This window comes from Ictalurus furcatus, chromosome 13 (assembly GCF_023375685.1).
Source record: "Ictalurus furcatus strain D&B chromosome 13, Billie_1.0, whole genome shotgun sequence".
Lineage (NCBI taxonomy): Eukaryota > Metazoa > Chordata > Actinopteri > Siluriformes > Ictaluridae > Ictalurus > Ictalurus furcatus.
This window is the reverse complement of record NC_071267.1, coordinates 2,175,729-2,201,751: the sequence shown is the minus strand read 5'-3', so window position 1 is coordinate 2,201,751 and position 26,023 is coordinate 2,175,729. Positions and strand designations below refer to the sequence as shown.

Genomic DNA, 26,023 nt, shown 5'->3' with positions numbered 1-26,023 from the left:
AAATAGGAGTACTCCACATGTCTTAATTCGATGAGAGCTTAATTCGAGTATGACCTTAATTAAATTAAGGTAAGTAAAAATTGCTGCTTACATGGTAGTTTCTTAATCTAAGTATGGTCTTAATCGGGTTAAGAGTGGATTATTGTTGTCCATGTAAACGCAGCCATTGTCTGTTAAAAGTGCTGTACAAATGAAACTGATATGCTTTGAAACAGGAAGCAAACAGACTCCTTAAAACCGTGTGTGATTCAAAAACCATCTCTTGTTCTTTTGGTCTGTTCCTTCTCCTTACAGGAACCAGGCTTGTTTACAAAAAATCCAATTAGAAAATATAACCTATTTACATTCTAAAAGTTAATGGTCAATATACATTTTTAATCGCATGCTGTTGGACAGTCTCATTTGTCACTGTTAAATAAGTACCAAAATATAATACCCGTCTGTATTTACTTGCTAGATAGATGACTGTGCAGAAGGGAAAGCGGATGACCATCTCCATCCAGGAGCACATGGCAATTAATGTCTGCCCTGGCCCCATTAGGCCAATCAGGCAAATCTCTGCCTACTTTCCCCGCCTCTCCCCTACATCCTCTGTCAGTGATTCGCTGTCACCAAACCAGACAGGGTGTCCGTCTACGACCCTATTGGCTGGAGGAGGAGCATCAGGGGGAGGGGGACTCCTGTCTCCGCTGTCTCCAGGGACAGCAGCAAGTGGAGGGACGCTGTCTATGATGAACAGCATGGAAACATCTGTGGAGATTGACAGCTGTGACAGTGATGATAACAGTGAGTCTGATATACAGCATAAAAACCTGTACCATAATGATATTGTTTTCTTAAAAGGAAGGCTTGTCAAGCTGGGAAAATTCACAAGGCATGGGTGCTTGGTAAGGTACGGCACCTGCCTATCTTGATAGAAGTGACCACTTGCACTACAAATCAGCCCAAATTCTGATCGATTCAAAAATCATTTAGTTTTGATACAGCAGAATGAATACATTTTTTAATTGGGTCATTATTTTATTCAACAAAATTAGTTACTTGTATTACTTCTATTTGAAACTTGTATGCCCTCTTCCCCCCAGATTTACACATTTGTCCAGGTAGTGGACAAGGTTTAAAAAACAAAACATGGTACACAGGATTTTTAAAAAATACCTTAGTACAAATTCTGTAACCATTATACCACAGCTTAAATTCCTTCCTTTCCGAAGATTACAACCATTGGTTTTAAACAAGGTCATAAAGTATGCGGCTTGCCAAAATTAAATCTGTTCATGACTGAATTCCCTTTATCTCTGTTGAAGCTTCTTTAGGCACTCTGGAGTTTGACCTGCTCTATGAGTCATCCACAAGTTCCCTGCATTGCACCCTCCTCCGTGCCAAGGTAAGCACATCACCTGCTCCCTGTCCCTGGAAATAGTCTATTTTGGTAATATCTGTAATACTTGCATAATTCTGTCATCTGTGCTGTCTGGACCTTGATGACTGCAATTAGTTTAAACTGAATTGTGCACTAAAGTAAAATGGTCATTTAAGAATCTCCATCTGGATTGTGGTCAGACTGGGGTTTAGTCCATCTCAAGCAATACTAAACTTAGGGCTTAGCACCACTTTCATCCAGATCTGGATCCATGCTCATTCTGAAAATATAGCGTACCTGGATGTATAGTTCTGGATCTGTGGTCAACCTGGGTGTGTTTCAATAATCTCTTAGTCCATAATCAGTGTTGGTCTATTGTTCATCTAGATGTGTGGTTAATTTGGACCTATTGCCAGCCTGCATCTATAGTCAGTAGTTCACCCACCCAGTCTATGGTAAGTCTGGGCCTATATACACATAGAAAAGCATTTAAAATACTGTCCCAATGGGAAAACCTCTAAAGATTCTATATGTAAGCCTGCAATTGAGGAGTTCCATATCAGAAAGGCTTCCAAGATCACTGAAAACCCTTAACAATCTGAAGAGGTCTTAAAGAACCCGTGAAGGGTTCTTTTTTCAGAGAATGTTGTCTATGTGGGTCGATTGTTCATATGGACCAGGTGCGTATGTGTGTGGAGGAAGATTGGCGGAATTTCAGCAGAGCTCCTTTTCAGCACACATTTCAAAAACTCTCCATCAATGTCCCCAAAGCCATATACCCCCACTGCCTCACTCATGCCGGGGAGCCATCTGGCCTGCAACAATTGGGTCGTCTCTTCCTTGGTCGAAGGCATGCCTCAGGGTCTCGTCACATGACTGCTCCAAAGGGAAATTCCCATGGGGCATACAGTCAAAGGGTGGAGGGGAGTGCCCTCCCCTCCCTCCATGTCCCCCTGATATGGAGCTGACAGCGACCGCTCGGCACCACCTCCTCAGCCAGCACTGCACACATTCCACACCATGCCTCGCTCCTGCAGGACCCATCCACAAACATTTCTCATAGTAATGCCCAAAACCCTGACCAATTTGTCCCAAGAATTAGTGGATGGATGAGGCAAAGATGATCTGCCATCTCTACTCTATGCTTCTGCCCCCAGATTTTAATAATGACTGGCACCAGCGGATACTTGTGAATACCCCCGTGCGCACACCTCACTTGCACAAATTGTGCAATACCCAATGCCTCGCATTGAATAAAGATTTGATGGATGGTGGTCAGGCTGCACCCTGAGTCCAGGTGTTCCCGCTTCTTTGAGGCCGGCAGCACTGGACTCCACTGTTCCTGTCAGGAGTCAAGTGGTGAACTGCTCCAGTACCACCAGCTCGAGGATGTTTCATATTCCGCTCCTCCTGAAGTTGGTGGTTACCAACGACAGGAGTCCTGGGTGATAGCTGCTGGTCGGTAAACTGGGCTTCCCCCGATAGCCAGGGGAGGAGTCAGAAAGCCCATTCATCCTCTAGCCATTCCCATGCAGCTGCCATATGCTAGAAAAGCTCTTCTGGATTGTCAGTGGTGACCATCTTGGTAAGCATCAGGTGTGGGACGTAGCAGTGGACCATCATTGCACAGGTCGAGGAGTGTTTGGTGTTGGGTTTGGTGGAGGCTTAAGAGGGACTTTATGATATCATTGAGTGGGGCTTCCGAGGCAGTGTTTGAGTCCTCCTTGAGCCGTCCTTTGGTACCACTGTAGAACCTATTGTGTATACGTGATCAGGAAGGCTCAGAGTTTCAGGCTTGCTATTATTTTTCCCAACACAAACAAAACAGCTGAAAAGGGTCCATCACTAGCTTGTGGCTTTCAACTTGGTCAAGTTCAAAGTTCAAGTTCACATTCCACTTCTATGGGTGTGTGTATGTTGCAAGCTTTGCCAGCTATGCCACTCTCTGGAAACACATATAAGTAGACTGGCAATAATAAGACACAGATGAGAATCATCACACATTACCTCCAGGTTCAACCTGCCTCCTTTCCATTAGCAGCAAATGTTTGACCATGCCCCCGCTACCACAGATCCATAATCCAGTCTATCTCAGTCTATAGTCAGTGCTGGTAGATAGTCCACTTTGTTCTTTGGCCTACCAAAAACACATTAAGCAATAGTCCATTCTGTCATTTCAGTCAACCTGGATTTATAGACAGCCAGGATATTGGTCCACCTGGTTCTATAGTTATTTTGGCTCTACAGCCTGTCTACTATGGTTAATATCTACCTGAATCAGCAGTCAATGCTGCCCCATAGTTTCCCAAGGTCAATGGTTCACCTGGAACTGTGTTCAGCCTTTGTCTGTATTCCACATGGCTCCATTAACAGTGCATCATGGTCTTCCTCTGGGTCTACATTCCACCTTGTTCTATAATCAACATGGATTCATAGACAGCCTTGGTCAACAGACTACCTAGAGTTCTATAGTTCCTCTGACTCACTTGCAATTGTAGTCAAGGTCCAAAGTTCACCCAGATATATTGTCCACCTTGGTTTCTTAATTTACCTGGATATATGGTCTGAATTTGGGTCTATAGTTCACCTGAATCAAAAATCTATTTGGTCTATTGTCCTTTAAATCCGTAATGAAATTGAGTGAATGATCCTTTAAATTCAATTTGAATTTAATAATAATCAATAATGAATTTGGGTTTATAGTCCACCTGAATTCATAAAGAATTTGGGTCTATAGGTCACCTTAATCCAGAATGAATGGGGGGTCTGTAGTCCTTTAAATCCAATAATGAATTTATGGCTATACTCTACCTGGGTCCACAATAAATTTGGGTCTGTATTTCACCTGGATCCATAATGAATTTGGGACTATAGTTCATGTGGATGAACAAAATAGGATTATAAATATGTTGCTGATCTTTATTGTTTTCATTTTAATGTGTATAGTCTGACCTAGGGAATACAACATACCAGTGGTTCTCAAACCAGTCCTCAGGGTCCCCCAAACAGTCTATGTTTTTGTTGTATCCCAACTCACAAAACAAAGGAACAGTGCAAAAATCTGGGCCATCTGGAGGGCCCTGTGGACTTTTCTAATAAACATTGCCCTATATTGTTTGTAGTGATCTCTCACCGTGTAATTTGCCTACAGTAAACTGTTTGAACAATGACGTGAGGTTAGATTAGACCATGGTTGGAGCCAAACTCTGCAGGGCTATATTAGCAGGGTGGATTATGCAGGATCAAAAATACCATGATCTCATTTACATACAAGTGCTTTTTCCCTTGCAGGCTTTCCAGTTCATACCCAAGTATAATTGATTTACTTACCGACTATTCTGCTTTGGCAAAATCAACCTTTTGGAGGACAGAAATGCTGCTTTAGTTTACATGACCAAGTGTTTGAAGTGTTTTTTTTTGTTTTTTTGTTTTTAAATATCTCACAAATATATTTATTTTATTAATAATCTTTATTTACATTCACATGACAAAATGAACCTAAATACCCTTGAAAAGCCAAGAAAAGAAGGACAACCAGAACATCTCTATTCATGCCACAACACCAACATTAAAATCTAACTAGAAAGGATTCCACGGGGGGCGGGGGGGGGGGGGTCTATAAGTCAGTCTGAGATTAATGGACAGTGACAAGGCAAATATACCTGATGAATGTGAGCTATTAAATTCAAATTGACAGCACTGGAGTTTTTGTTCCAGCGTGCCTATTAGTCAAGACATCTTTCTGCTAATCTTTGTTGCCTTTAAGCGTTGTTGTGTCCTTTGATCAAAATGGTAAAGGAGTACAAATTAGGAACACTGTGACATCATTAGAGTAAAGTACAATAAAGAAGACTTATGAAGTGCTTTAAGCCTAAGCACCGTGCCACTGAAGTTGGACAGTGAGGAAGTTCATAGCTATGGGTGAACTGGAGAATATCAATATTCCAAATGGAGAAGATATACCAGAACACTGTTAAATTCTAGATTCTTATTAGTCAGAAGGTGTTGGTTCATTTTCTATATACATGGTATGCATTTGTTTAATGGATGCTACAAATGATTGGATTTTTAAAAAACGTGAGTTTTTCAAAAATAAGACATTTGTTTAATGTTTATGGAAGGAGTCTCCAGTGTCAGCACTTTGGACCAGTTGGGGTAAAGCACTTTAGGTTTTCTGACATGGGAACGGACAGAGGAGTTTATTCTTTGCGGTTTCTCACACAGCGACATGATATGCTGTGTTTTTTGTCTTCAACTTCAGGAAAGAGAGGCTGGTGAGAGAATGTAGCTGCTATAATGTAATTGCTGGAAGGAACTAACCTGTTTCAAAGCTGTTCCAGAACATTAAACGTAACTCTAAATGGACAAAAAGTATTACGTGTCGTTTATTAATAAAAAAAACAAAAAAAAACTAATTGTTGGCAAATTGCTGCAGTATAAGAGGAATAAAACACTTCAGGATGTGCTGTTATTTTATCGAAACAGCACCACACACAGTGTACTTGTTTATTCATTGCTTTCTTTTGCGACTGGGAAACTGATTTGATTTTAGTCCCCAGATGCCAGCTACCTCCTCCGAATGGTTTCACTTGCCTTCCTGTCATTTCTAATTCATGAGAAATGCTCTCTTAATATGAGTTTCCAATTTTTATCACGAAAATCTTTCACCCCCACAGTTTCATTACTGGTCTCGGAAACAATTTCAACAGTTGTCATAGATATCTCCCTTATCTATGACATAGATATGGAAGAACTTTGCCTCTATGAACAAAACAGGATATTGATACACTTGAACTTGTGTCTTTTTTAGAAAAGGATTTTCCAGGGCAATCCCCCCCCCCATGATTAAACACATGACAGCTTCTGCTCTGCAGGCCGCCTTAACATTAAAGGCAACAGTACATCCAACCAATCATCATTTAATCCCCAGTTTTAATAAAACATCACAACAGATATAAATTATTGTTATGTAGACCAGTCAATCTTTACATTTAAAATGCTGGCTGAGCTTAGATCTCTCCCATAGACCTAAGTAGAATTTCCTGCAGGAAAATGATTGTTGTTGTTGTTTTTTTTGCACTCATGATGGACCAGGTAAATATTTCTCTCTCTTCATCTCTGTGTCTCTCTGTGTTACAGGGTCTGAAGCCCATGGATTTCAATGGTTTAGCTGACCCTTATGTGAAGCTCCACTTGCTCCCTGGTGCCTGCAAGGTCTGTTCTACTTTCATTTTTCATGTCCTCTGCTGATAAACTGTTGCCTGAGATAATCTGTGGCTGTTATTTACATCACACATCCACAAAACTCCTTAGGATAAAGAGAGACAGTAACAGAGAGAGGTTTATCTCAGCCTCAGGTGATGGAGCTGATCTTTTGTAGCAGACATCTAGATATCTCAAAAACACACAAAGGACGTGGAATTAGCCCAAAGAATTGAAGCATTGGAAAAGGAAGACACATTTTTCTTCTTTATCTCAGCTGCTTTTTTTTATAGGAAACCCTCTCCTGTTGTTTTTATTTATTAGTCCTTGTCCATGGCTCCTCCCCTGAGCGTGTGGCAGCATGATGCCTCCCACAGTGGGCCTTTATTAGCACTAGTTGCAGTTCTCATTCTTGACCACTAGGATTAAGCATGAATAATTCTATGGACCTAAACAGGGCAATGAACACGCTGCACCACAATTGTCTAACATCTATAAAGGCGAGTAAATCAATCGAACATCAACTTATGTATGTCAAATAGCAATTTATTTTCACTAATAGAGTTTATGAATGAAAATGAGGACTTTGTGTAGGTTACCATTATACTACATAGTGGGGCTCTGCGTGACCTGCCTGTATGGAGAAATTGCAGAATTCAAAGTGCGGTGGTGTAAAGAAAAATAAACATTTTTTCTTTTATTCTTTCACCTGAAAATACAATAGAAATAACTCAAACAATAGTGTCAATGTAATTCATCTATGAGTTGCGTTTTGAACAAAATAATCTCATTGTATGTAGTCATGTAGCCATGACTAAATGACCTCTAATAACCTTGATCAGACATCAGAGGTTGTTCACCATGCCTCCTAATGAGGACCTTGGTTTCATCTGGCTGGTCAGATGAGGACTTCATCCCACCCACACAGCCTATTTTTGGGCATGTGAGCACACAGTTTAGGGGAAAAGACCACTTCTTATTCTCCAAACTCTGAGCCAAATAATGAAACATGGCGGTGTTTTTGGATACATGTACCCACTGCTTTGACTGGCACATTTTCTAAAGATTGTTTCCTTAACATCTTGTAAAAATACACTGCCTCTCACATATACACAACGCAATTTGGTGCACCTGGTGCTTATGGTTATAAAGAGGAACACACTGGTTTTGCCATCTCTGCCACAATATTTTCAGAGATTATTAATAAGAGTAATAAATAAGGTTTCAGAGACACTGTGTCAGTTGTTTTGATTTGGCTCATCAAGTGACTGCAGATTAAAACCCTAAACAATCTGCCATCTGTTACTCTTGTCGTTTTAATTAAGGTATAAATCACTGTATGTGTTGCTGATACTGGGTGGTGTGATGAGGCATAGTTATGGTACCGTTATGATACGAAACGCTAAGGTATTATTTGCGCTACTGTCAGGACTGTTGTTATAGAAAATTTAATCAACACCTTCTCAGAATCCAGCTCAGAATCCAGTGTTCAACAGCACTGTGGTTATAATTCAATTGAATTCAGTTTTATTTATATAGTGCTTTTAACAATGGACATTGTTCCCAAGCAGCTTTACAGGAATTATATAAATTCAGGATATATATTTTAAATGTATGAATTTATCCCTAATGAGCAAGCCAGAGGCGATGGTGGTGAGGAAAAACTCCCTGAGATGCGATGAGGAACTCCAAACTTTACCTCGGTATGCATGGAGAAGTCTCCATTTATATCTATGAACTGATAACAATTTGTCAAATAAGACCTGAGCCAGGAGAGGACCTTTCCCTTAATGCCAACAACATTTTCTAGTCTATCAAGGAGAATAGTATTATCAATTGTATCAAAAGCACTAAGGTCAAGCAACACAAGCAAGGAGACACAACCTTGATCAGAGGCCAGTAGTAGGTCAGTTACTACTTTAACCAGCACTGTCTCTGTGCTATGATGAGGTCTAAATCCTGACTGATACATTTCATGAATGTTGTTCCTATGTAGGTACGAGCATAGCTGCTGTGTACAACCTTTTCTAATATCTTGGAGATAAAGGGAATATTTGATATAGGTCTATAGCTGGACAATTGACAGGGGTCGAGGTCAGGTTTTTTAATCAGGGGTTTGATAACCGATAGTTTAAGTGATTTACGTACATAGCCAGTGCTAAGGGAAGAATTGATTGTTTTTAATAGGGGTTCAATTACTTCTAGAATAATCTGTTTAAAGAAACAAGTAGGTAATGGATCTAGTATTCTGTACAAGGTGATGATTTTGATGAGAAAAATAATGAAGCTAGTTCGGTCTCTCTAGGGGGAGTAAAACATTCTAATCGTTGATTTGATATTGCTATATTATCATCTACCGGGTTAGTTATAAGACTGTTTGGTTTTAAATTAATAGTCTGAATTTTTTGTCAATTTTGCCAGTGAAGACATTCATAAAATCATTGCTGCTATATAATAATTGTGTGCAAGTTTCTGGTGGTTTTATTCCTAGTTAATTTTGCTACAGTATTGAATAAGAATCTAGGATTATTTTTGTTATCTTCAATCAGGGTGGAGAGATATACTGATCTAGCATCACTAAGAGATTGTCTATAGTTCAGTAGGCTCTCCTTCCATGCTGTTTGAAATATTACCAATTTGGTTTGACGCCACTTACGTTCTAATTATCGAGCGGTCTGTTTTAAGGTGTGCGTGTGATCATTATACCAGGGTGCTAGCTTTTTCTCTCTAATTATTTTTCTTTTAAGTGGAGCTACCTTATCTAGTGTGTAGCGAAACGTTGACTCTAAGCATTCAGTATGATCTAATTTTATGTTACAACTCTAATTCTGTAGAAAGTTGGGACAGTATGGAAAATGCAAAAAAAAAAAAAAAAAAAAGAATCATTTGAAAATTCAAGTCACCCTGTACTATATTGCAAACACATTATGAACACATTATTTAAAGTTTTACTTTGAATTTAATTTATTTTTGAAAATATACATTAATTTCAAATCTGATGACTGCAACACACTCCAAAAGAGTTGGGATATTATATATATTTAATTATGTTGTGCAATGTAGAAGGTGAAATGCCCAAAAGCCTAGCAATTTGTCTTTGGGGAATGTTCTTCTCAAAGTGTTGGAGTATTTGCTGATGCATCTGTTGACAGATCGGCGAGCCTCGACCCGTCCTTGCTCTTGACGGACTAGGCCTTTTTTGCAGGCTCCTTATATACTATGATTAGACGATCACCTCACCTGTTTCACATCACCTTCTTATTTCAACTTGACGCATCGCTATTAGTCCTAAATCGCCCCTGTCCTTTTTTGGAACATGTTGCATGCATCAATTTCAACATAAACGTTTACCATCAAGTAAACTATGCAGTTGATAACGTAAAACATCAAATACCTCATCTTTATACATTTTTTTTTTTTTTGTTTAAACACAAGTCAAAGTACATTTACAAATCACTCCTCTTTGTTTTTATTAGTATTTTCCATCCTATCCCAACTTTTTAGGATTTTTTGGGGGGTTGTAATTAGGTTACTAAAGCAAACTTTCTGAGCGTTTCTACATTTTTATTTAGCTCGGGGAACCGACAGTCTCAATATTGTGGAACCTAGGTGACGACTGAGTGCAGCTAGCAGATGGTCGGTTTAGCCTGCTTGTCTGCTCCTTGGCCTTGGCTGTGGATTGTCAATGATTAACTAGGCCTGTTCTGAGACTATGTGCTATGTTGCAAGAAATGAGAGCAGCACCTTCCCGAGTGGGATGGATAACAGGCCAGCCTTGCCCTCAAAACTACTCCAATATGACTGTTAATCTGTTTCCCTTAAAACATCAATTCAGTGACTCTGCAGTCTTTCAAGGAGAATTAACAGATAGACCTCCAGCTATTCTGAGACAGAATATCACAGGCTAGTCATGGTGTTGAATCATCCATGACAAGAAAAAAAATCCCACTGTGGTACTTTTCATTCCTACCTAAATTGGTGTAGCTGGCAAAGGTGAATTAGCAGGATAATGCATGGTGTCGGTTAACTTGCACTCTATCTCGAATTAACGTGTTTGGCTAATAGTGGAGATTTCATTCTGTTTTTACTGAAGGAGCTCGACCGAATAGAGAAAGTGATTTTCTCTCATTTTCATGTCTCAAGCTTTTAAAAACCCAGAAGCACTTTTTCCTGGATTAAAACCATACATTTTATTGAGTAATGGTTTCAAATTATAGTGCTTCTTCGGGTTATCCAGTCGCAGATTACAGTGTTAATTATACCCATTTGTCGATGTTTATCCATCCAGGCAAACAAGCTGAAGACTAAGATTGTGAAGAACACCCTGAACCCTGTGTGGAATGAGACACTTACCTACTGCGGTATAACGGAGGAGGACATGTACAGAAAAACACTCAGGTAGTATAAATATAACTCTCTATAGGTCTGTCAATCGGGTTTATTTTCCCTTCTCTGTGGTTCACTGATGATTATCACATTTTTACTTTGGTCCATGTCGTTTACAGCATTGGCTGTCACTCTCAAACAGCTTGAGGGGAAAAAAAGGCCTTGTGTCTGGTATACTGGTACTGGACAAAACCTTAAATACTATAGATTCATCCCTTATGTTGCCAATTGGACTTTTGGTTCTCTAACAATGGTGCAGTATTTGCTTCCAGTCCTGCTGGTATTAGATCTAATCCTAAAGCAGATAAGGAACCTGGACTCGCTCTCCAGCTTGGGGTTTGGGACCGCATCGACCTGCGGTGACTTATAGCCACACTGATAATTCAGTAGCTGAAGCTGTTGGCTAACAAACCGCCAAGAGTTCAGCCCTTGAACAATACCTTTAGTACTCAATGTTTCAGCTAGGTGCTTCTGTGCTTGTATTGCCATACTTTCTTAGGATAAAAGATTTGCTAAATGAATGCTGAATTCATGAAACATGTGAGATGGCTTGTATCTTAGTATCTGAAGTAGGGTAATTGCCAAATATGGCTATATATCACAAATATTTGTTACTTGTTATTTCATTTCCTCATTTTTTTTTTAGTTTTGCTTGAAATAATCTTGGATTTACAGCTCAAATGCTAAAAAATAGTGTGAAATTTCTGCCCAGCTCTATCCAAGGATACCACATAGACCCCGTCCACCATCACTGTGTCCACTGTCTGACCTCTGAAATCAGACTCTAATGACAAGCAGCCAGCTCAAGCCTGTTTATGCTAGCTCTGCTCCCATGCACCCTCATAAGCTTCCAAAAATCTGGACATGCTGACATGGGTGTCCTTGCGTTGGCTTCAAGTTGGCCAGATAAAAACACTGGGTAAAAAAAAAATACAAACACTGTGTGACCTTCATCACTACTTGGAAACACAGTGTGGCATCCTAATCCTCACTCACATTCAGATGTTGATGAAAGCCCAGTCTAACATATTTTTGGATGAAACTGTTGGGTTCTGAACTCATGGCAGATTTTTTTTTTTGGAACGTTATCTGGAAGGTCTACACACTTTCACCTCATTATCATGTCTTTCCAGATAATCCATCAATTTTAGATTATGTGGAGCCATACACATACAAGTACCTGTGAATGAGCTGTTACTATAGAAACTATAACATATTAGAACGAGCATGTTAATGTAAACCTCTGTTTTGCTGCTGCACCTTCTGATCAGTCATAACCCAGACTCCATTATCTATGTATGTTGCCTTAAATGATGTATCATGCTGTATCAAGGGAGCTGTATCAAGCCTTCAGCACCTTCTCTCCCTCTCTATCTCCTTTCCTCTTTCTGCTTCTCTCTCTCTCTCTCTCTCTCTCTCTCTCTCTCTCATGCTCTATCTCTGTGTGTCTCTCATCCAGCTATAGTGACAGATTGAGGTCATAATTTCTTCTGAGGGGCATTTTCACTGACCCTCAGAGAGCTTGTGAGTAGTGAACAAGCGCGCGCGTGTGTGTGTGTGTGTGTGTGTGTGTCAGACAGCTTGAGGCAGGTCAGAATATTCTCCTCTGCAGAAACAGACAGAAAAAAAAGCAAACACTCAACAAAGACATAACACTGCATCTGTGTTAGAAATAGATTTCAGTAGATTCGGTGTGACCAACTTCTGGAATTTTTTTTTTTTGGGGGGGGGGGGGGGTGTTCTATGTGTATGAGAGTAGATACATTTATACCTTAAAATATATGTTCAATGAAAAATAAGTTAATTATACTGAAATCCTGTGAGGAAATGACCCCAATAAACTGCTCAGTGATTTAGTCAAGGCATTTTAAGTGCAAAAGTTGCATCATTAATAATGCAAGGAAAGTTAGACGTATTCAGAGATGAGTTAAGCACACGCTCGAGCTGATTTTCTGTGAGCACCACTAAGCATTATGCAAATTAGGTGGCTTGGCGGTTAAGGCCCTTAACTCTCTCTGCTCCAGGTGTGCTGTATCATGGCTGACCCTGCACCGTATCATGACCCCAACTTCCTGGCATGCTTGGGTATGCGAAGAAAAGAATTTCACTGTGCTGTGACCAATAAAGACTCATTATCATTATCATTTTGGTCAAAAGTTCTGCATGTCTGAGAAAATCACATCAGAAGGATCTACTCAGCATACAAATAACCACATTTCCTCTAATCTCCCTTTTTCATCTTGAAAATAACACCTCGACAGTTACTTTCATGGAGAAGTTGCTCCATCCTGGGGCAGTGGTGGCTTGGTGGTTAAGGCTCTGGGTCACTGACCAGAAGGTTGGGGGTTCAAGCCCCAGTGCTGCCAAGCTGCCACTATTGGGCCCTTGAGCAAGGCCCTTAACCCTCTCTGCTCCAGGGGGCGTTGTAACATGGTGGACCCTGTGCTCTGACCCCAGCTTCCTGACATGCTGGGGTATGCGAAGAAAAGAATTTCACTGTGCTCTACTGTATATGTGATTAATAAAAGACTCATTATTCTTACTTCCTGCATATTCATCATCACTTTCTCTCTCTCTCTCTCTCTTGCTTTGTAAACCCATGTTCTCAAGTTCCTCAGGAATGACAGGCTGATGTGCAGCAAATTAGTGGCCAGCGTTTGAACCACCATTGCTTTTGCGTGACCAGAGAGTTCCCGGAAAGCTGGTGACAGGACCCAATTTTGCCAAGACAGAGAAAGAGAGAATAAAATGAAAGAAAAAACAAGGCTGTCTGAACAAAGAGGAACATTAGTCAGCATCCAGAAATGCTTAGAAGATGCATACTTTTGCAGTTTTATTCAATGCCCCTGCCTTCACTCTGTTTCCTCTCCACTACATCGTTCTATGCTTATTCAACCTGTTTCTACTGTATTGTGTTGAAAACTATTATTTCGCTAAAGATCAAAAGATGAGTACGAGTCTTCTGTCAGTTGTTGTTTGATCGGATTGGATTGTGATACCGTCACCCCTGCTCTGTGGAGGTTGTTGGTGATGTCACTGACCGTTGTTTTTGGGGTTTTCTTCCCAGCTCAACAACTGCTGTTGTTTTCCTTCTCCGACCTGCTCCATGTCTGTGGTTTCTTTCTTATCCAGGACATTCCAAATTGTTCTATTGGCTATGCCCAATGTTTGTGTAATGGCGCTGATTGATTTTCCTTCTTTTCCCAGCTTCAAAATGGCTTGCTTTTCTACCATAGACATCTCTCTGGTCTTCATGTTGGTTTATCCTTTTTTAACAACAAATTCAGTCTTCACAGCTGAAACTCATGGCTAAAACCAAGAGTAACCAATAAACAATCAATCTAACAGGGCACACCTGAGCAACAAGAAACATCTCTCAGTCGCATGTTCCAATATTTTTTGTGTTCACCTGAAAAATGGCTGGCTTCAAACATCTAGATCAGGAAATGAAGGCTGAAATCTCATATTCATCGTTTGATCTCAAACCCAAATGCCCCCCCCCCCCCACCCAAAAAAAAAAAAGACAAAAGACTTGGCCTTGCCATTCAAACACTTTTAGAGGGCACTGAACATATAACTTGTACTCAGTCAGAAAAAAAATGGTATCGATACATACTAATAAAGACCTACACTTGAAGGACAACCTTAATTCATTTTTATTTAAAAAACGGCCTCTGGTGCCCAGAGTGATTCTCTCTGAAGGCAAGCACCACCATTTCACTGGCATAGTAAAAGAATAATATTTTCATCTTAATCATGTTCGTACCAACCCCGAGCTGTGGACATTAATGACAAGGCAAAGCTGTTGTTTTCTCACTGAGCCGAATTGCTTTACTTATGCCACACAATGCGTCATTACTGTAACCCTGTTCAGTCTTGATGAGTCTGTGCCTGAAGCCTCTTGTTTCCAGAGCACAGTGAATAATGCCTTTTGTTTGTTGAGCTTCTTAATCTCACTTAAACACTTAATCGAGAGTGACTGCTTGCTGACTGAATGCACAATCAGTAGTACTAGATAAGGTGAAGTGAAACTTCGCTGAAAGTATTTTCTTTTGTATCGTCTGCTGTGTTTGGGGACAGTTTTTATGTGATCCAGTATGACTGCTTGTGTCTAACATCCTCTCTGTCTGTCTGCCTGGCTTACTTTCTCTGTCTCCCAGAGTGTCTGTGTGTGATGAGGACAAGCTGACGCATAACGAGTTCATCGGCGAGTCTCGTGTGGCCCTGCGGCGAGTGAAGCCTGATCAACCCAAGCACTTCAATGTCTGCCTGGAACACCCACCTCCTGTGAGTGTGTGTGTGTGTGTGTGTGTGTGTATGGAGATTTGCAATGCCCAGCAACAGCAACATATGAATTATTCAACCATTTACCAACTGATCAAATGTGCAGACAGATGGCTTGAAGAACTTTGCTAATAGTAACACAAACCACGTTGTCTCCATTAAATTTCACTTATTATTAACAGTGTTGGTATTTTTGAGCGACATACGCTACTATTAGAAAAAAAATACCCCTTAAAGGTTCTATGTAGCAATTTTTTTTACTGAGAGTGGAACAGTGAACCATTCAAGGAACCCTTGAGGAACCTTTGTTTTCTAAAGTGGAGAAGCATTATCAACACAAAGAACACTTTGTATTGATGTATAATTTTTTGTAAAAGAACAAAACTTTTAGCCATCCAAAATAGCCATCAACTATCTTTTAAGAACTTTTAGAAATCCCATCTCAAGAAACCTTTGTGGAATGCTTAGTTGAGGAACAGTTTTGTGTAAAGCCATTAACTATTCAAAGAACCTTCCAGGAATCCAATTTTTAAGCATCTAGAACTATTAACCATCCCTGGAACCCCTGAGGAACCTTTTAGGAATACTTTTTGTTGGGTGTCAAACCATTCATCATTCAAAGAACCTCTCAGAAATGCCTTTTTTTCTAAGAATAGTTGAGTAGCTGTAGAACCATTACCCATCCAAAGAACAAACCCTTGAGGAACCTTGGAGGAAGGCTAGTTTTTCTAAGAGTGTAGAACCATTAATCATTCAACAAACCAATGAGGATCCCATTTTCTAAGAGTGTAGAACAACTGGCCACCTAAAGAACCCTTAAGGACCACCTTTTTCTAAAAGTCGAACTAACTTTCCAAAGAACCCTTGAGGAACCTCTCTTTTCTTCAACTGTAGGCTGATTGTATTGGAGTAACATTATCTCTATGTGTCTCAGCTGGCGTCTCCTACTGCCATGACCACAGCACTGCGAGGGATCTCCTGTTATCTACGGGAGGTAAATATCCATTCTTTTTCACCTCCTCTGTATCCAAGTAACAATTCACTGAGCTTAGACATTTCCCCGCTGCATTAGTATGTGTCATGGCCATGCTTTGTCATCCACTACATATTTAAAGAAAATGTGTCAGAAAATGTGTCAGAAAATGTGTCATATTTTAGAAAATGCTTCAGAGTCCAACATCTCCAAGGGCAGCAGCTGTATTCCCATTCTCCTGTCCCCTCGTTACCAGAGCAGTTGACACAACAGACAAACAGAGCAGCAGATCACCATACACGACTTTCCAATTGGCCACATGAGTCCAGGAAGAAGGTTCTTTACAAGGAACTGGAAAAGACAATAAACAGATAGGAATGGGGGTGATCAGATGATAATTAGGTTCATTGAGTAGGATAGTTTATTGATATCAATGCATCCCTAGTAGTAAGAGGAACATCTTTGCGTGAGGAACATCTTACATAACGTTTTGAGGAAGACGCTGATTAGGAACTGCTGGAAAAATCTGCATCTTTACTTTGCATTAGTGCACATGCACATCCTAAAATATCTTGCCAGTGGAAGACTATAAATATACACATCTGTATGTATAAGTGCTGCCTGTAGTCATGAGTGACTCACTCTCCACTGCTCTCTTGTTTTTGTCTCTCGCTTTTCATTCGTTTCCTCCTCCCCCTCTCTTCACACTCCCTCGTTCTTCTGTCTTCCTCTCCATCTGACTTCCATCCATCTTTGTCTGCTCTGGCCCTGCAACAGCTTGTTGCTAATAAGCTATGTGACCAGCTTGTTAGAGAATGACGTAGACTCGTATTTGCGTGCAAATAAACAATGTGTTCAGTAACATGAGATACTGATGCGGTAGAGGAGGGGGAGTGAATAGAGGACATTCCTCAGAAGTGTGAAGAATCTAAACAAACTGAGTGAAACCACTGAAGAGACATTCTCTGAAATGAACCAAAATTCACTATCATGTCTCAACATTCTTCAAATAACTACAAATTTTCTCCAACAAACTGTGGCAACAAATAGATCTTTATTGTTCAACACAAGACATTTATGAGCAAACAGCATTATTTTCATAGACACATTAGTATCTCCTGTCAATCATCAACATTCATCATGAAACACTAACTTTCACTATGAAACACCAACATTCTCCATACACCAGTATTCTCAAACAAACACCAACATTCTCCATCAAACACCAACAATTACCACCAAAAAACAATATTCTCCACCAAACGCAAATATTCTTTATTAAACACCAATATTTTCCATGCACCAGCATTCTCAAACAAGCACCAATATTCTCTAACAAATACCAACATTTCCCACCAAAGACCAACATTCTCCAACAAACACCACCATCAACAACATTCTTCGTACACCAGTACTGTCAAACAAGCAACAACACTGTCCATCAAACATCAACATTTTCCATTAAACACCAACATTCTCCAACAAACGTCATCATTCTCCGCACTCCACTGTTCTCCACCAAACACCGCCTGTCACCACCAACATTCACCATTAAACACCACTGTTCTTCATCAAACACCAACATTTTCCATCAAATGCCACCTTTCTCCATCAAGCAACAACAATTCTCCATCAAGCACCAACATTTTCCAACAAACACCATCATTCTCCAAACTCCACTGTTCTCCATCAAACACCAACATTCACCATAAAAAAACACTGACATTCACCATCAAACACCAACATTCACCATCAAACACCAACATTCACCATTAAACACCACTGTTCTCCATCAAACACCAACATTCACCATTAAACACCACTGTTCTCCATCAAACACCAACATTCACCATTAAACACCACTGTTCTCCATCAAACACCAACATTCACCATTAAACACCACTGTTCTCCATCAAACACCAACATTCACCATTAAACACCACTGTTTTCCATGAAATACCAACATTCACCATTAAACACCACTGTTTTCCATCAAACACTAACATTCACAATCAAACAGCAACATTCACCATAAAAAACATCAACATTCTCCATCAAACACCAACATTTTCTATCACACACCACCGATCTCCATCAAGCAACAACATTCTCCAACAAACACCAACACTGACCAAAAAAAAAAAAGAAATCATTTTGGCACAGTATTTTAATGACGTTACACCTTCTGTAAATAATTTTAGTGACAGCACAATGCCAGAGGCAAAGAGCACAATCGAAATAAATAAATGTGGAAACACTTCTTTTGTGGTTAAAATATAACACGAGTCTAGAAACCCTCAGGGGACGGTTCTGTTTGCCCTAGTTTGAATAATTTGGCTAGCTTCTCCACAAAATTCCAGATTCCAGCAAATAAACATCATGTCGTTTTTTCACTTTTAAACTCCGTCCTCATTTGTTTTTCCAGCTGCGAACCGACTGGGTCTTTCAAGCCAGGTTTGCAAAGTTCAAAATGATTCCTCTGGAGGTAGCAGGTGTTTACCACTGAGCTCGTTACTCAAGTCGTCAAGTTTATTACATGAGATTTGAGCGCTCAAAGTTCATTATTATCAACACTGACTAGAAATACAACTCATGCAACAAAGCCAGAGCTGTGATGGTGGTGATGAGCTCCTCATTTTATAGCCTACAGTCTAAAATATTGAAAAACGAGATGACGGCGCTACTCAAAAATGAAGTGTCCCAAAAATAAACAAAATGTTTTACACGATTAAATAGCAAACGCAACATTACAAGCCACCTTTATTTATTTATGTCCCTATTTAAATTGAACTATACTGTATATTTAATTATATACTTACTTACTTAATTAATGAATTCCAAGTGGCATCAGGGGCACAAACTTATCACCTACTGATGACCAAACCACACTAATCATAACAGTATGCTATAGGAATGGACTTTAATAAGGTCCTACTCAAAATATCCAGGTGCCCTATGGTACAGTATGACGTTACTGTATCCATTTACCTATAACATAACCTAATCATAACAGTATGCTATAGGAATGGACTTTAATAAGGTCCTACTCAAAATATCCAGGTGCCCTATGGTACAGTATGACGTTACTGTATCCATTTACCTATAACAGCGGTTCCAAAGTGTTTTATTCCTCTTATACCACAACAAGACCAAAACATGTGACAATATGTTTGTTTGAGCGCAGTGGGAGAGCGAGCAGCAGCGCAGTTTGGAAGAGCGTGGCCGCTTGCTGCTGTGTTTGCAGTTCCTGCCTCCAGCTCACACTCCTGAAGGTGGCGATGTTCCTCCAGAAGCTAAAGAAAGAACGAAGGGCGGTTTGTGCGTCGGCGTCAAACGCTGCGCCCATCTTGCAGCCATGGACGTTAACGGACTGTCCGACCCCTACGTCAAAACGTGAGCGCCGTGCTCGTGTTCTCACATTCTTTTTTAATATAGTTACCTAATAATGCACGTCATTTATTTATGCAAAAACGCCCAAAAAATAGACATTTTGTTGTAAAACTGCAGACCTGGCATCGTCTCTCTCTTTCTCTCTCGCTCCAAGGACATGTGGTACGATCTATATGACGATCTATAAGACGATCAGAAGTCTTGCTTTGCATAAATACATATTTTTAATACTATCTATGTAACATTTGAGTAAAATGTCTATACACCAATCGAATGGGTGGATTTTACTTACTCAGTATCATGCATCCAATCAAGATCAACCAACATAGAAACAACTATCAATGACGTCGAGTTACATCAAGTTACGATAGCGCTAAAGCTAAAGCTATTCGCGTGTACTCGTAGAAAACGAGGCGTCTCCTTGACTTCTGTAAAAGGCACGAACGCCATTTCTTTTGAGGAAAATGTTTCTTTGCTGATTTACTAACTTGTTTTCTTTTCAACCGTTTTTTACATATATTCCCTCAATTTATTTCCATTCTGACAATCCTTTCTACACACACACACACACACGCACGCACATACACAAGCAGTTATTTCCCTGAGGCTGAATAATAAATTTGGCATTTGAGACGAGTTCTCTCAGCTCTCTTTCTTTCTACATCCATCCCAATCTTGTGCGCGCACACACACACACACACACACACACACACACACACTGCCTCTCTCTTCATTTGTCTAGCTTCCTGGTGTATTATGGGTGAATAATGCGTAGGCACACTCGCTGTATTAAGAACATGGGAAGAACAGCAATGGGGGGGTTCATATAAAATAAATGAGCTGTCTACTTCATTAACCAAGAATCTCCCTTTTTATCTTTGTCTCATACACACACACACACACACACACACACACTCAACCTCAATCACAGGTACCTCAAGCCAGACGTGAAGAAGAAATCCAAGCACAAGACAGCTGTGATTAAAAAAACACTAAACCCTGAGTTTAACGAGGTATGAATATGTTTGTGTGTGTGTGTGTGTGTGTGTTGTGTGTGTGTGTGTATGTGCACAAGCACATGGTTTAAATGTCAGGTACTAGATAATGCGATTCAAGTAACATAAATAGGACAAAAACACATAACACTGCTTTCGGTCAACGAAGTAACGACGCAAGCTTTGGACCTAAATGTCATTCTAATGTTTCAAACATTTTCTACTAACCTTTCCTTCCAATTAAGCGCATGCACCGTAAGGTCAAGTCACAAAATTTTAATTTATAACGAATTACAATTGATGAATGATTACAATGAAACTCTTCCAAATATCACGCAGACGTTTTGCTCATCTTTAACAGACCTCGTGAATTCCCTCCAGTCATATAGCTGGCCGTTAAAGCACGTTAGCAAGCACGAGCAACAGTTCAGTTTCTACCTAGCTAGTTAGCTAGCAACCTAACGAACTCGCAAACTAGCAAGACTATGCTCCAATACATACACAAAAAAAGAAGAAATATCCAAAACGTGTGTTATTTACCATAAATTTACAGCAAAAGAATTATTTTGATTTTATAGATATATAATTATTATTTTTTTACGTACATTTACCATTATCGTTCACAGTGAGGTTACGTTTTCCAGAATGTGTTAGATGGCTAATGCAAAAACAAACAAAAAGCACACAATTAATTAATAAACCCTGAGGCATGGATATCTATTTACCCATTTGTATTACTATGAGAAGCCATGTTGGAATTTCAGGCATAAATGTTTATCAGAAGTACAAGACTCCACTGTTTCCTGCAGGAGTTTTTCTACGAGATTACGTTTAACGAGTTGGCGTCTAAAACGCTGGAGGTGAGCGTGTGGGATTACGACCTGGGGAAGTCCAACGATTTCATCGGTGAGTCCAACAATTGTCGCACTATTTACTGTATCATCTGTATCATCACAGATATGGTTAATAGGTTTTCTTTCCGGAATACTTAACTGTGTAGACATTTCATGAATATATCATTAAAATCCTGAGATTTATTTATTTATTTATTTATTTATTTATTTTAAAGAAACACTAATAAGTCATTAAAGCCTAGTTCACACTAGTGATCTAGTACGGCCTAGTTCATTAAGGGTTCTTATCTTTCTAAGGGTTTTATAAGTGTTCATTGGATAATTAAGAATAACTTCTAATAGGGAAACTCTGTTTTAGGGGACTACAGTACATAGAACCTTTATTGGTTCCCTCAGTCCAGCAACCGAAGAACCATTAAAGTACCTCACAGTGTTTATTCTGTAACTTCTATTAAGTCTGTTCAGTCTTCCTGTTTTGTTTTGGATTATTGTGTAAGCCAATCCACCTAAATCGCCTTTGGTTTGTGTCAAACAGGGGGCGTGTCTCTGGGCTGTCAATCACAGGGCGACGCCCTGCAGCACTGGATCGACTGCTTGAAAAACAAAGGTCAGAAGGTCGAGCGCTGGCACACGCTGACCAACGAACTTCCTGGATCCACTTTCTAGAAGCAAAATGACTCACCTCTTGTCTCATTTTGCCAATTTCGATCCATTTCTGATTGGATGCTCATCCCTGTCAGTTAGTGACAGAGGATTATGGGTAACCAGCATGCAGCGACGCCGGAACGAGTTCCAACTCTCGGCTTAGAAAGTGGAATGATTCCCATTTTGACGTGGAGGAACTTGATTGATCTGAGTCAGCGGAGCAATTGTTTTAAAATCGTCTTTATTCTAATCCCTCCCTGATCTTCGGGTTTTATTTGCAGCGTGTTCCGCTCGAAGACCTTATTCTGATTTGCAGTGCAGTGAACCTGAAGCTTAAAACGCATCCGTATTTCAATTTCAAACGCAATAATTTCTCTTGCAATAACACCCTGTTTGATGATGCTTCCAGAAAATTCCTTCAAAAGTGGTCTTAAATTTAAACCATTGCCGTGGTTGTAGTTTGTCACTTCTTTTTCATCGAGCTGCACGTTGCTGATTTATAACTAACGACGATTCACAGAAGTACTCGCTAACTGTCCGTTTACATGTGGTGGTGTTGTTCGGCATGCTCGACGTGTTCGTTATTCCATATCTATCTCATGGAATACCGCCGTTCCCGTAACATGTTTATGAAAACGTTTCTGATATCCAGATGTTATTTGTGCTTACTTTCCACGCTTGGTGCATTCAGAATGACTTCCTGCTTTCTCTCTCTCTCTGTGTTTATTAATAGGTGCGCTTTGTGATTTTAGGATCATCCTGCCAACCTTAACTACGTTGCAGAGGGACCTCATGATTGGGTGGGAATTGGTGGAAATGACCAAACTGGGGAGATCAATTGAGTGGGGAAAAATATATAAGTAGGTTTCCATGTCGGTGTGAGAGGGTAAGCAAAAATATTAATCCTTTTGATTCTAGTCTTGAACCATTCAAGACTGGACAACTGAAATAAGCTAGAAAAAAAAAAAGTTACTGTTTCACAAAGGTCAGGTTAAATCGAACACCCCTCTTTTTTAATCATTAAAAAAAAATTAAACATTAACTTAAATTCTGGTGATAAATAAGCTAGTAAGAGTTGCAACAAGGGGCTCTTTGGCATTTGTAAGTTAAATATAAATAGCTAGCTAACCACTGAGTACAGACATGTCTAAACAACATCCTCTAAATGTATTTGCCTGAGAGTCAACTGAGGTCCAGAAGTAGGGCATCTCTACAAGGCTCAAAATGAATCTATTTATTTATTTATTTATTTATTTATTTTTGAGAGTTCATGCTACGTGATCTGGTTTATTGTGACTACCGAACAACTCCACAGTCCGAGCAACAGTTTGAGATCGTTCACGTTGTGAAGGATACGAGGATAAAAATCACAGAGCGCCTCTTCTGTTTTCCGTGTAATAAGGATTCTGTAAAGAATATACAGTATTTTAAATATGACATATATTATAAACCTCGATTTATTTTATGGACTGGCTGTACAGTTTTATTTATCATCTTACGGTTTCATTTGCCTTTTATGCGAAACATTTACTTTTGTGAATGGAGCATGCTAATGATAAATTAATGTGTGTTTGTGTGTTTCAATGCTGTTATGATCCTTATGGTGGGGGGGGGGGGGCTGTGAACAATGTGATGCATTTCTGTACACTGGTTGTTCATTGCTGTGTCTGGAATGATGCACGAATGTTGCTCTTTATATGACATGCACTTTTCTGAAATTAAATGGATATTTGCTTCAGACGAGTGCAGTTTTGTGATTATAAATATAACTTAATTTACAAATATTACCAAAACATCTCAGGTTCTGTACTATGTTATCACTGTTTTGAAAGAAGGTTATAGGTAAGTAGTAATGTTGGGGTTTATTTCTACTTCTGCTGCTGCTTCTTCTTTTGCTTCTGTTTCTTCTTCTTCTTCTGTTTCTTCTTCTTCTTCTTGTGCTTCTTCTTCTTATGATGATGATCAAGGTGGTTCCCTGTTGTAAAATTAAAATATTATAGTGTTAGTAAATATGTATATTTAATAACATTGGTAATATAGAAAGTAAAAATACAATTCAAATGCAAAGTAAGCTGGGCCAAATATGATGATGAAATGTTGAATTCTGGATTCTGATTGGTCAGAAAGTGTTGATTACTTTTCTATAATTGCAGCCGTGACAGTAGTGCAGCTGGAAATTACAGGTGTATATTAATTCGTTTGTTGTAATAAGTTATCGTTTCTACAGGAACAACTTACGCAGAGACTTGTGTGGTGGACACTCCACATAAATGCAGTGCATCACGTCCATCTGTTCGCCTGACCATATAGTCGACTTCTCCAACTCTACATATGACCTCAAAGGACCCTTGCCATGTTGTGCGTAATTTAGAGCTCGATGTGGGAAGTAATACGTGCACTTTATCCCCCAGTGCAAATTCCCATAGGTGAGCTTCCGTTAGACAGTTGAGACTGCCGTCCTCAGGCCTGATGCAAAGTCCCCTGTGTTAGGTGACCCAAGGTGGGGAGTTTTGCTCTCATGTCCAAAACCTATTGAATTTTCTTTTAACTGAGTGAAGGTCCCTCCTAATTATCTCTAATGACATAAGACATCGCAGGGCTTGTGCCTATACAGTCATTCAAATGGGGAGAATTCATGGAGTCTTGTAGGACCTCTCGTACTGCAAATAACAGGGGTTCAATCCTCATGAATGAAATTTTAGCATTTGATAAAACTGCTCTACCAGACCATGTGTTTGCAAATGGTAAACGCTGGTGTGAATCAATTTAATCCCTAATAATTTGTAAATCTCACATAGTGTTTGTGACATAAATGTAGTGCCCTGGTCAGTCAGAATCTCTTTTGAGATTCCAACTCAAGGGATTACTCAGGAAAGTGTGTCCACAACAGTTGACTGAGATGTTGGGCAGAACAACTGTTTGCAGATATCACATACATAATACACCAGCACTAACACAAAGCAAAACCCTCATGTGTACCTCTCTAATGACCCAACAAGGTCCATGCCAATTCTTTTTTGAAGGGGACATTGATCAATGGTAAGTCACCAGCTGACATTTGCGGCATGCCATACACCACCTGCCTACGTTGCCACAAATGCCTGGCCCACAGAAACAAGCCATTAGACGGCAGGTGCCCCCACCATGGGAATATAATGGGCTGCATGGAAAAGCATTTTCCTGAGGCTTTTCGGAACCAATAACCGAGTAGTGTCTTCTTTTGCGTGAGTGTCCTGTGTTACTTGATATAATTTATCCTTGATGATTGAAAAATATGGATAGGTGAGTGCAATATCTGGCTGGATTATTTGTCCATTGATTACTCTCACTTACACAAGGCATGGCAAAGTTCCAATGGGAAGTCCCCAAAGGGAATCCCCATGGAGCTGGGAAGGACACTAAACCCCCTAAATAACTGTCACCTCCACACTATGCGTTTGGTATTATTATATTAATCATGAATATCCCCAGGCACACACCTCACCTTCATCAATCGTGCATTTCCCAATGCCTCGAATCAGGCTTTGATGTACTGAGGTCTGATTACACCATGAGTCCAGAAAGGCCTGATGGGTACTCCCTTGAATAATCACAGGTATGTGGTACATTCCTGCTCGATCAGCGGAGACCTGAGGCCCATCAGGGATCCAGATCAGAGTTCGCACCTCCACAAGGGAATACTGCTCCTGGAAATGCCCGGATTCCATGCAGCACCAAAAATCCTGCCCACGCTTTGCCCCAATTCTTGGGGGCACAGGATGTTCCCCCTATGGCGAGAGAAACAGAGCATGGAAGACATTAGAGAGGGAGGATAGGAAAAGCATGGTGGAAACCGGGTCCGGCACCTTGGTTCTGTGGACCTGGAACTTGGGGGGGCACAGAGTGAGAGAGAAAGAGAGAGAGAGAGAAAAACAAATCATATCTGGACCAG

General features: G+C 40.0%; 1 protein-coding gene across 1 annotated transcript; it reads left to right on the top strand.

Annotated features, from left to right (window-relative positions):
* The first annotated feature begins 317 nt into the window (after positions 1-317).
* On the top strand, positions 318-23,697 carry LOC128617246 (double C2-like domain-containing protein alpha). Its single transcript, XM_053640312.1, has 10 exons — positions 318-786; positions 1,308-1,387; positions 6,503-6,577; positions 10,854-10,963; positions 15,112-15,238; positions 16,170-16,229; positions 19,393-19,601; positions 20,530-20,611; positions 21,403-21,499; positions 21,983-23,697. Exons 1-10 carry the CDS (start codon positions 462-464, stop codon positions 22,111-22,113), a joined length of 1,296 nt encoding a protein of 431 aa, XP_053496287.1. The 5' UTR covers positions 318-461; the 3' UTR covers positions 22,114-23,697.
* Positions 23,698-26,023: the final 2,326 nt, after the last annotated feature.

Bases quoted from the DNA above. Each gene is read 5' to 3' on its own strand.
- LOC128617246 (XM_053640312.1), top strand. From the start codon at position 462: ATGACTGTGCAGAAGGGAAAGCGGATGACCATCTCCATCCAGGAGCAC. The intron at 19,602-20,529 runs GTGAGCGCCGTG...CCTCAATCACAG, and splicing joins TCCGACCCCTACGTCAAAAC to GTACCTCAAGCCAGACGTGA. The intron at 20,612-21,402 runs GTATGAATATGT...TGTTTCCTGCAG, and splicing joins TAAACCCTGAGTTTAACGAG to GAGTTTTTCTACGAGATTAC.